General features: G+C 42.6%; 1 protein-coding gene across 1 annotated transcript; it reads left to right on the forward strand.

Annotated features, from left to right (window-relative positions):
- The first annotated feature begins 45 nt into the window (after positions 1–45).
- Positions 46–12,106, forward strand: RTCB (RNA 2',3'-cyclic phosphate and 5'-OH ligase). The gene is made up of 12 exons (XM_031600066.2): positions 46–239; positions 328–406; positions 1,114–1,181; positions 2,773–2,872; positions 4,082–4,238; positions 4,451–4,607; positions 5,694–5,853; positions 6,657–6,832; positions 8,179–8,367; positions 8,854–8,964; positions 9,848–9,967; positions 11,037–12,106. Exons 1-12 carry the CDS (start codon positions 147–149, stop codon positions 11,142–11,144), a joined length of 1,518 nt encoding a protein of 505 aa, XP_031455926.1. The 5' UTR covers positions 46–146; the 3' UTR covers positions 11,145–12,106.
- Positions 12,107–12,416: the final 310 nt, after the last annotated feature.

Genomic DNA, 12,416 nt, shown 5'->3' on the forward strand with positions numbered 1-12,416 from the left:
GCGCGGGCGCGCGGGAGGAAGTTTGTCCCTCGGCGGTTCCCGTCCGCTTTCCGCCTCCGCTGAGGTGTCGTGGCCCTCGGCGGCCGCCGTCGTGTGTCGCTGGTGGCCGGGCATCGCCGGAGGGGTTCAGCGCGAGCGAAGCCACCATGAGCCGCAGCTACAACGATGAGCTGCAGTACCTGGACAAGATCGACAAGAACTGCTGGCGGATCAAGAAGGGCTTCGTGCCCAACATGCACGTGCGTGGGGAGGGGGGGATTGGGGAGGTGGAGAAGAAGGGTGGAGGAGAAGAGGGATGCCCGGCCGCTCTGACCTCTCTCCCCGCAGGTGGAGGGAGTTTTCTACGTGAACGACCCGCTGGAGAAGCTGATGTTCGAGGAGCTGCGCAACGCGTGCCGCGGCGGAGGTGCGTCTGTGGGGAGCGAGGCCTTCACGCTGAGGGCTGGGTTGGCAGCGCGCTGGTTTGCCCACAGCTTGCTTTTATCCAGGCCGAACAAGCCCAGCTCCCTCAGCCTGTCTTCACAGGAGAGGTGCTTCAGCCCTCTGAGCATCTTCGTGGCCCTCCTCTGGACCTGCTCCAACAGCTCCACATCCTTCTTGTGCTGGGGGCCCCAGGCCTGGACGCAGTGCTCCAGACTGGAGGAGGACAGTTCCCTCCCTCTCCCTGCTGCCACTGCTCTTCTGATGCAGCCCAGGGTACAATTGGCCTTCTGGCCTGCATCACACACTGGTGGCTCATGTTAAACTTTTCACCTATCAGGACCCCAAAGACCTTGGCAAGGCTGATATCAGTGAGTCCCAGTCTGTACATATATCTGGGATTGCCTTGATCCAAGTGCAACACTGTGCACTTGGCCATGTTGAACCTCATTAGGTTCAGATGGGACCAATCTTCAAGCCAGTGGAGTCCCTCTGAATGGCTTCCCTTCCTTCTGTCATATCAACATAATGATATGTCTGATCTTACTTATTGCTGACCAGATTTGAGCACTTGCTTGTGATTTCTGGTGAGCTGATATTTTGAGCAGGCCCTTCAGAAAGTACATCACTGTGATTGCCATGGTAAGCTGTCTGATTACTGATGTATTTTGTTTTTCTTCTGTTGGTTTTAAGGTGCGGGTGGCTTTTTGCCTGCTATGAAACAGATTGGGAATGTGGCTGCATTGCCTGGAATTGTTCATGTGAGTCATTGTTCTGAAAAGTTGTTTTGTGCTCCTGCTTGCTATTGATGATAGGAATACTGCTGTGAGAAGGTGTTTGGATGAGAGCTCTCTCTAGCACAGCTGGTGTGTTGGGTAGCTGGCTCTGAGTGTTTGCAAGGACAGGCTGTGAAATTTCAGAAAGGGGAGCATCTACTTATTTCATTGACTGCCTTTTGACGTTAAGCCTTGTTGGCTTTGCTTTATGCTATTCCAGTTGCTTTAGCCACTGTTTTTCCACTGTCTATTGTTTTTGAATCCTCTCTGCTGACCTGCAATGCATGAGGAAGAGAGGAAGGAGCATGCAACTGGTTTCCCTGGCCCCATACATGTTGGAAATGAAGCATCAAATACAGTGATGCAGGAAGAACATCACTTTTCAAGAAACATTAAGTACAATGTGGAAATGATCTTTTTATGTTCAGTGTTGCTTACATTAAGAAGTACCAGAACTGTCTTTTTTTTTTTTTTTTTTCCAATTGTTTCTCATGGTGACTCAGCAAAATTTTTCAATTTCTGGCTACAGTAAAAGGCTAATCATCAATTTGCTAACTGATCAACTAAGAAGAGGGTGAGGGAAAGTTGAAGCAACCTGTTTAAATGGGAATTATGGCTGATAGTTTGTAGGAGAGATGTTATTATCTTTCTATTCACATCTTCACTTTGTTTAATAAGATTTCTTGTTGATGGTAAAGGGAGGGAGAAGAAGCATATAAACCCCTGAAAAAGTTCTCCTTTTCATGTATAGCAACAGTTTAACACATTCAACGGGTTTCAGAAAACAGACAGAATTTTTTAGTCCTGTTTGCAATGTCATAATCTAAATTTGCCATGCCTCAAACTTGTAGAGTTGTGTAGATGCACACTCTTTCTTTAATTGGCAGTAATTTGAAAGGTTCAATTAAAAGTAGTTCTTTTATGAATTGACTCAGCTCCTAACTTATCTTGTCATATTGAAAGAATGACTTTTTCAACCCATGGCATGCAGTTTTAGGTCAACGTTCAGTGACGGAGTTAAGAAAGGAAAGTGCTGACTGTTGTGTGATCTTACTCCATTGCACTGGCTTCCTTCTTTGTTAAATTTACTGCATTTAAGTATTGCTGTAGATGGCACCTGACAGGGACAAAACTCATCTTCAGTCTTACTTCTCTGCTCTGTGCCAGTCATAAGTTATTGCCTACAAAGATGTCAGTGCAAAGGCTCTTGAGTCCAGGGATAAACTAGATTTCATTTTGCGATCACAGTTCTTACACTTGGGTGTTTGGTTTTTTTATAAGTTTTCTTGAGACTGGGTCAATCTCAGGAGGGGCTGCTCAGCTGACTAGCCTCTAGAGCTTGCTTCATGGTGAGATGAACTGCTCTCTGCTTTCTTTGATGGTTTCTCTTATAAACGGTAGGAGTTTAGTTATTTTCCTGAATTCAGATGTCTACTCCATCAGAACATCCTTTCTCTGTCTGGTCTATTGGTCTGTACATGTGACAACCACTAGCACAAGTCACAGCATAACCAAGATGACTCTTAGTGCAGTACAAAGTTTGCAGAACTTTGAAATTTCCTTTGTTTTCTTTCAGAGATCCATAGGCCTGCCAGATGTTCACTCTGGCTATGGCTTTGCCATTGGCAACATGGCAGCCTTTGATATGAATGATCCTGAAGCAGTGGTGTCACCAGGTGAGATTACTTCAAGACTGACTTAATCTGCACTGAGAAAGGTCTGCATTGGCTTAAAAATAGGTGGCAAAGTGGCAGATCTTTACAGTATATGTATATATATATATGTATATATATATGCAGAACAAAGACAAAAGATATCTGAATTACACAGAGTTAAGAGACACTTAAATTTCTATGCTCAGAGTCTTTATTCCTCACAGAGTGAATGGTTGTTCTGTAAGCATTTAAACAGTACGGAAAAAATTACCATTATGTTTTTGTCTTGGGCTTGTATCCCTCAGTCTTGAAGAGAGAGCACGAGACTTTGGACTTGGGTTTCACCACGTTGATGAAGAATTGACTCTTCTCTTTGAGCAAGATTTGAAGCCCCTTTTTAAGAATATTTCTGTATTTGTTTAAAAACATGACCTTCTTATATTTCTGACTTTTTTATATATACCTTGGTTTTTAGTAACTGATGGTCTACAGGTGCTTTTGTGGTTGTACCTGAGATTCATGTTTTAGGCCTTTATTCAAATCGTGTGTTCCCAATGGACTCAAACTGAAGATGATCTTGTCAAACTGAAGATTTCCTTGTCTTGTGTCCCCACTCTGACACTAGTAAAGGTGGAGTAATTCACTCACAGTCAGCCTCGCTCTGTGGTGGTAGTTTATATTACATGCTGAGAATTAAGCAAAACTAAAATTTCCTATTAAATATTTACTGCTTATTATAGTATTTATTCCAGTGAAGATTCAAAAACGATTTGCTTTCAGGGACTTGCTTTTGGGAACTATGTTAAGATTTTCATCTGTCACTTCCCTTGTGTCCTGAGGCAGTTGAATGTCCTCTTCAATTTCTGTATATGTATTTAATTAAAGTGGTATATACTTGGCTGGAGCAACTAGCAGATGCATAGAGCATGTGTTTGAGATGGAAAAGCTGTGTGTGGGATTTTCTAAAGAGTGGTTAGGTTTGTCTTTGCAAAACTATCTGGCTCTCTTGAAATCTATGGCTTCTTGTAAATCTGTTAAAATGTAACTTAATACAATTCCCAATATTATCTTAGAAAGCAGATGTAAGATCACATCATTTGATACGTGCTCCCTGTCAGCAAGGACGTTGATTTAAGATTAATATTAATCTCATCTCTAATATTTTAATATTAATGTTTAGCAGACAGCATTAGCACACTATTAACTGTATGGCTCTTCTTGCACTGCTAGGTGGTGTCGGATTTGACATCAACTGCGGTGTCCGCTTACTGCGTACAAATTTGGATGAAAGTGATGTGCAGCCTGTGAAGGAGCAGCTCGCCCAGGCCATGTTTGACCACATTCCTGTCGGTGTTGGTTCGAAGGGAGTCATTCCCATGAACGCCAAGTAAGAGAACAACTTTGTGTGCACGTCACTGCAGTGGTCATCTCTTGTTTTTATGAAAGATTCAAGGGTGGGAGACTTTATGAGAGGGAAAAAATTCTAAGCCTTTCTATACATGTGCTTCTCCAGGAGGAGAACCATTTCTCAGGACCAAACCTAGTTGAGTTTTGAATATTTCCAAGAATAAAATGCATGTATGTGTTTGCCAACTGCAGGGATTTGGAAGAGGCTCTAGAGATGGGTGTAGACTGGTCTCTCCGGGAAGGCTATGCCTGGGCAGAGGACAAGGAACACTGTGAGGAGTATGGAAGAATGCTGCAGGCTGATCCCAACAAAGTCTCTTCGAGAGCAAAGAAGAGAGGCCTGCCTCAGGTAAAGCTGTGTTTCAGAAAGGGTTTTTAGTGTTCCCAGGGTTCAAAGTGAAAGATAGCGGGTGGTTTTCTGACTTTGTCTTTTCTTGAACCTTTGCCTAACAGTTCTTGGCAGGTGGAAAGGTGAGACGGTGGTGCTATTTCTGATTAATTCTTGGCAGAGTTTGAACACAGGGAAACATGATAAATGTTGGGCGTACCCAAAGTCCCTGGGGGCATCAGGTTTTCACCAGTTAACACTGGGATTCATGTTTGCTGGCATTTCCCCATCCAGATGTAGTTTTATTGAGAGACAGGCAAGCTGTTCTGTAACTTTTCTCCTTGTTTGCATAGCAAGCTAATAGCAGGGCAAGGAAAGATACCACAATAAATGTGACTAACTCAGAACTTTGAATTAGAGTTCAAGGGTTGGATTTTGTTTCTAAGTGTAGTATGTCACTGTGTCATTGCTCTGGGTGGAATGCTTTTGAGGTAGCTATGATAATGCTTCAATTACTGAAACTTTATTTTATATTATTTGAGTTTTATGAATTGTGCTGCAATACATTACAGGATTTTAACCTAAAAATGATGTTAGGTCCTCAATTTTCTCATTTTACTTATCAAATAAGTAATCACCTGTTACTTAGTCAGAAAAAAATGGGTCTTAAAAACAGAATATCTTGCTTTAATCTGCTGAAAAGACTTAATGACATAGTTAATAGGATGTTTTAGCTTCCTCATGGGGTTAGAAACAAGTGTAAGGCAATGTCTGGCTTGTCTCTACAAACAGGATGGATTCTCAGTACTCTACTTTCCCTGTCTTTTGACTAGACCGAAGTAAGTTGCAAAAAGAGTGGCTGCACAGACTGTAGATTCTTGCCCTTTTGTTTAATCCTGGTCTTGTTCAAACTGTAGAAGTTGTTATGAATGTGAACAAAGAGGGCTATGATAATGCTACTGTGTTCTGCTTCCTTTTAGTTTACGTTTGTTTGTTTTTCCTGAAAAAACTTCTAAAATTAAAACCTTTGGAACAATTTGCCCTTTTGCCCATATTCCCATAGCTGCCTTACTAAGCACTGTCTGATCTTTGTGTTGTGATTGGCAGCTGGGGACCCTGGGAGCAGGAAATCATTATGCTGAGATCCAGGTTGTGGATGATATTTACAATGAATATGCGGCCAGGAAGATGGGCATCGACCACAAAGGACAGGTTTGCGTCATGATCCATAGTGGCAGCAGAGGTTTGGGCCACCAAGTTGCCACAGGTATGGTCTGACTGGCATGGGTACCTGGAGTAAAGCAAACTTTTCAGCATGTTCTTGTCACTGGCTTGTAAACTCCAACACCAAAAACCTTTTCTTACAATTGCCAGTCTATTCTGAGTTACCTTGGCGGGGTTGTCTCCCTGTGTTTTCCCTTTCCTCAAATGCTGGAAAAGGTTGCTTGCAGAAGTTGTAGAACCAGCATTCTTGGAGATATTCAGAACTTGACTCTGTCCCTGAGCAGCCTTGTCCAGCTGGAGCAAGTGATGGAACTAAGTAACTCCCAGAAGTCCCTTCTAAACTCAGTTCTTGTATGGTTGAGAGAGGAGGGAGATTTCCACTGAATCCTTTGTCTGGTTCCGGGGCTTCTCTTCAAACATATTTGCTTAGGATTGTGAAGTCTTAATATTTGGTGTAACAAAGGCAGACACTCTTGTGGCAGAAAAATGAAAGACTAAACTATTGGGTCACAAAAAGATTTTACAGTTGCCTTTATTGTTTTGAATGTAGTTAAGTGCTTAGATTATTAGCACATACCAACAGGCTGAACTGCATTTGTCTAAGCAGAGAATTCTTTCTGGTACACCTCAGCCCCTGAACTTTTCTTTCTAAAAATAGTCTTAGGGAATGCTGTTTGCAAACAACAATATTCAGCCACAAAATTACTCTACTGTTTGAGAGGAAGCTGTAGGTTTGAGCACTGGACAGATGTGTTCAGTTTTAGAATATAAACTGTAGACACTTGTGTTAATCTCATACACTGAAACAAAATGAAGAAGTCACATAGAAATCTGCTTATTTCCTAGATGCATTGGTGGCTATGGAAAAAGCTATGAAACGAGACAAAATCATAGTGAACGATCGCCAGCTAGCGTGTGCCAGGATTGCCTCTGTGGAGGGACAGGATTACTTGAAGGGAATGGCAGCTGCTGGAAACTACGCGTGGGTCAACCGCTCTTCTATGACTTTCTTAACAAGACAGGTATGAGCAGAGTTGCCTCTGATGTAAATGTTCTGGTGTACATCATGCTTTATCCAAGGCACATGGAATACACAGTAGCTGCATAACAGAATTATAGAATCACCAAGGTTGGAAAAGACTGCCAGGGTCATCCAGTCCAACTGTCCACCTGTCACCAATATTTCCTCACTAAACCATGCCCCTGAGTACAACATCTAAACATTTCTTGAACACCTACAGGGTTGGAGACTCAGTCACCTCTCTGGGCAGCCTGTATTAGCACCTGATCTTTCAGAGAAGAAATTTTTCCTAATATGTGACTTTCATTTTTGTACTTCTTAAGTCTGTCCAGAAAATGCAGCTTACACAGAACTGTAATCTAGGCAGTCTGTGTAAATCATAGAATCATGGAATGGCTTGGGTTGGAAGGGGCCCCAAGGATCATCGAGCTCCAGCCCACCATCGTTTCTTCATGGCTGAAATTGAGGGGTTTTACCTGCCATTCCAAGTGTTTAGGTCACTGGCTTATCAGTAAGAGAAATTTTCAATCAAATCTGTTCAACTGGGCGAAGAGCCCCTTGAGGGCAGCCCTGTGGAGAAGGACTTGGGGTCCTGGTGGATGAGAAGCTGGACATGAGCCAGTAGTGTGCGCTTGCAGCCTGGAAGGCCAACTGTGTTCTGGGCTGCATTAAAAAAGGGGTGGCCAGCAGGGAGAGGGAGGGAATTGTCCCCCTCTGTTCAGCTCTTTTGAGGCCCCATCTGGAGTACTGTGTCCAGGCCTGGGGCCCCCAGTACAAGAAAGATGCAGAGCTCTTGGAATGAGTCCAGAGGAGGGCCACTAAGATGATCAGAGGGCTGGAGCACCTCTCCTATGAGGAAAGGTTGAGGGAACTGGGCTTGTTTAGCTTGGAGAAGAGAAGGTTTCAGGGAGACCTCATTGTGGCCTTCCAGTGCTTGAAGGAAGCGTATAAACAGGAGGGGGAACGGCTGTTTACAAGGATGGATAGTGATAGGACAAGGGGGAATGGTTTTAAACTGAGACAGGGGAGGTTTAGGTTAGATATTAGGAGGAAGTTTTTCACACAGAGGGTGGTGATGTGCTGGCACATGTTGCCCAAGGAGGTTGTGAATGCCCCATCCCTGGAGGCATTCAAAGCCAGCCTGGATGTCTGTCTGGGCAGCCTGTTCTAGTGGTTGGCAACCCTGCACATAGCAGGGAGGCTGAAACTGGATGATCTTTGAGGTCCTTTTCAACCCAGGCCATTCTATGATTCTGTGATTTTAATTTTTGAAAGTATTGTTTAGCTTCTGCATGTACACTGCAGTTCTCCTCTTGTATTCCATGTCACGGTTTGTTCTCATTTTAGGCTTTTGCCAAAGTCTTCAATACAACCCCAGATGACCTCGATATGCATGTTATCTACGATGTGTCTCACAACATTGCCAAAGTGGAGCAACATGTAGTGGATGGGAAGGAACGGACTCTACTGGTGCACAGAAAAGGGTCAACCAGAGCCTTCCCTCCTCACCATCCTCTTATTGCTGTTGACTATCAAGTAAGTTTAGCTGTAGGAGAAGGAAAACAGAATTTTTGGATGAATCAGATAATTTTAGAGTGTTTAACAGAGATCTAAACTCTGCGAGTTCTTTTTTTTTTTTTTTTTTTTTTTGAGCTAGTACCACTGGAAACCTTATGGAATGGCAAAATTCTGCTTGTGTGTGTATTTGATCTTTGGGATACTGAACTCAGTCTTGCACTCCACAATTGCAATGGCTGAAAAGTCATGAAAGTTTTATATCTGTAGCAGGCTGCAGTCATTTGCCTTGTCTATTGGACCCAAGTCTTTTTGATATGCTGGTATACATCTTTCAGTGCAGTTTGGTCTCCAGAATCCTTGATACCGAGCACCTGAGGCAAGTAGGGATGGTCAGAGGGAATGTAAATTTAGCCTCTGTTTTTGGAGATGTAGTTCCTCTCAAACGTTTATTAATGAGTTGTTTAGGTTTTTCCTTGGTGAATTAAGACTTATTTGCATCCACAGCTGACTGGACAGCCTGTTCTGATTGGTGGGACTATGGGCACATGTAGCTACGTTCTTACTGGCACAGAGCAAGGCATGACTGAGACGTTCGGAACTACTTGCCATGGAGCTGTAAGTGAAAAAGCATTTCAGGAAGATGTTTGAATGGGAATATCATCCAGTGAACAGAGTTGTTAAAGGGTCATTCAGTGTCTGATTCGTTTGCTGGTAATACAGGGGTTCTTACCACTGTAGTCCAAGCCCAGGAGGATTGCAGGCTGGAAGTTCTCTTTGTCCTGTTTTGGGTAGTTTTGACTGCTCCAACAGAAAATTTAGGGGGTGCTTCTTTATATGAAGCAAAGGTTAATATGACTGTGATGAGAACTATCTCATTTTTCAAAATCCTGGTATCTGAGCTAACAAGAACAATTCATGATGCTGAGACTGTTTATATAAACTCCTCAGTAGCTGGAAGAAGATATTTTTAGATATTTTCTCCCTTTTTACTTACATTGTGTGACAAGGATGACTGAGGAAGAGAAACAGTTTCCAGTAAAACTCTGAATCATGAGCACTGTCTGACATGATTTGAGCAAAAAGGCTAGTGTGTTTTACATACAGAACTTTCCTAGCCATAGTACCAGATTATGCAGAAGCTTGTCATCTGAATTTCCTATTTTGTGGCTTACTCTGGTCTTCTGTGGCTTATTCTGTTTGCTCATAATGTGTACTGATTTGGGATTATGTGCTAGATATAGCACCAGATGTTAAACTTCACCCAATACTATTCCAGGGGGTCTGTCCTAGAAGTCTGCTTTCTTGTCAGCAGTTACAACCACTTACATTTGTGGTAGTCCTGACAAAAGGTCTTTCATTTTGTTCAACGCAGTTAGAAATGCAGCTTAGTCTTCTTGTGCATATCTGTTGATTTCTTTTTTTATGTAGTAAGAAAGAATGCTGTTGTTCCAAACTACCACAAAAAAAAAAACCCAGAACTAACTAATCTACTTTCTAGGGTCGTGCACTGTCTCGAGCCAAATCTCGACGTAACTTGGACTTCCAGGATGTACTGGACAAACTGGCTGACATGGGCATTGCCATCCGTGTTGCTTCTCCCAAACTGGTCATGGAAGAAGTGAGTTTAATACTTTGTTATCTGAGAGGGGAGAAGAGAATCTTGCTCCTTGGCTGAATGACCCTCTGTCACTTGATTCTTGACAGTGCTGAGTAATCATCACTTGCCTATATATACAGCTTCTGCAATTTCTGATAGACTTACCCAATTTTCTGGAAAACAATATGAAGTTTTCCCTGTCCCCAGAGACCTGCCAGAAGTAGATTATTTGGCAAGTACAAGGGATGTGTTTTTGTTTTTCCCTCTTTTCCTGCGTGACAATAGAGATAGTAACCATCTACTCTGAAAAATCTTTGTGGGACCAACAAAGAAGTTGTTACCTTTTGTGGGTTCTCTTTCTTCTAAATGATGTTCTCCCAGGGTTGAATTTAGTTTATACTGTAGCTGTTATGTAAATTCATTGCAGTGTATGAGAGGTCTGTCTTTTAAGACAAATTCTTCTTTCTCCTCAAGAAGAGGAGAACTTTAACTGGCTAGAAAACTTTGATTGTTATGACTTTGGTTATGATTTATTACAATTAACATGTCTCTTGTGAACACAGTTTCATTTGTGGAAGCATGTCAATCATTTATAACTATGCTTTTATGGGTGTTAGTGTTGTACGAACCTGTTGGTCCTATTAAAATCTCCATTCAAAGGTGGCTTCCTAATAAAATGCTAGAGGAGGAGCTCAGGAGTTCAGCCCTGTTTCTTGTTACTGAGAGGCAGTGAAGATAAATCTTAAGGGCTATCTGGAAGGAGGAAGTTGGAATGACTTCCTGCCAAATGCTGAGTCCCCACATTACTGGCTGCTGGTGTGTTGGATTATCTGAGAACATTAGGAAAACTGAACCAAAATAGCTAGTACCTTATCTGGAATGTAGTGAAAGTTGAATTGTAAAACCGAATTTATCTTAGATTTTGAATGTCTAATATGTCTAGATTTTCAATATGTTCACCTCTTTTTACAACCTCAATGCATATAATTCAGTTTTTCTGAAGAAAGGAAGGGATATCCAAAGCCTGTATCTAACTTCCTGTGACCTTGGGCTGTTTACAATGTTTTCTTTTTCTCTCTTCCCCCTCCAGGCACCAGAGTCTTATAAGAATGTGACAGATGTCGTTAATACCTGCCATGCAGCTGGCATCAGCAAGAAAGCCATTAAGTTGAGACCTATTGCTGTTATAAAAGGCTAGGAACTGCCAAGGCAGCAGAAACCCACCAACATCTTCAGGCCTTCTGCAAAACTTCTGCAAAATCATCATCTTCCCATACCTTTGGACTCAATAATCTACTCAGATATTACATCACTGTTATGGAAACACAGCAATTGAGGATGCCCCTATTTTTAACCACATCTAGACATAAATAATGACTCCAGCTCCTTGTTATATGGCGTTCTTTTCTTATGGAAATGGTAAAGAAATCAGTGTTGTTTTGTTTTGTATGCAGTTTCTCCCTCCATTTGGCTGGTTGTTCCCAAGGCAGAACTTCTGACTTTCCTGAGTTATCACTAATTACTGTGCTGCAAGACCACCTCCATCAGCAAAGGTGACATATGAGCCAGACCTCCCATCTCTGCACCTGAGTGCCTGGAGCTCTTTCCACGTACAGAAGTACCCTGATAGGCAGGGTACAGCACCTCTGGGCAGGGAGAGGTCTCTCTGTTTGCAGATATCTATATTGTTGCATGTTTTCTGGCAGTTGAATAAAAAATACAGAGTTGGGAGTGGTCTCCCACTTGGGCTGAGAGGGACTAGCTAGGCTTGAGGCGCAGTCTTCTCCTCTTCTCCCACCCTCTACCATGTACCACAGCACTTGATGTGCTTGGCTGTGCTCAAGTAGGTGTCTGCAGTATTGTGTAAATGCTGGTAGAAATGTTATTTAGAAAGGTCTTGTTTGTCCAATAAAATTGCAATTTCACAGCTTAGAGATCCAGTGTTTTGAAAAGTCGTAAGTGTGTGAAAGTTGGATTGGATAGTGTTATTCACTGTGTCCAGCAACTAATTGAAATGAGTCCAGTTGCAGGGTCAGGCCTGGTAGGATGAGACTGCTTTCAGCTGATGTTATTTCTTTTCTTTATTTAAATAAGGCTGGAGTGGAAGCTGACCGTCCCCACTAGATCATTTGGATATTATAAATAAAATTGGAAGATGGACACTGCAGTGTCTTTGTCATGTTTATTCTGTGGCTGTTGTCCACCTCTAAGTGTATATACCAGCATGGAACCCAGGACATCTTGTGACTTCAGCTGATGGACCTTGCAAAGAAATGTGCAGATGGCAGATTTTTTTGCAGGATGCAGAGAAGGAAACCTATAAGCCTGTAAGCAGACACAAGAGGGCAGCAGGAGGAGCATAAAACTAAAAGCAAGAAGGGAGCTATCCCTGCCAGAAATTCGTGTAAAAGAAGCAAATAGTGATGAGTGGACTTGACTGCCTTTTGAGGAAGCATCCCTTTAGGTTTAG

This window comes from Phasianus colchicus, chromosome 1 (assembly GCF_987193195.1).
Source record: "Phasianus colchicus chromosome 1, bPhaCol1.hap1.1, whole genome shotgun sequence".
NCBI lineage: Eukaryota > Metazoa > Chordata > Aves > Galliformes > Phasianidae > Phasianus > Phasianus colchicus.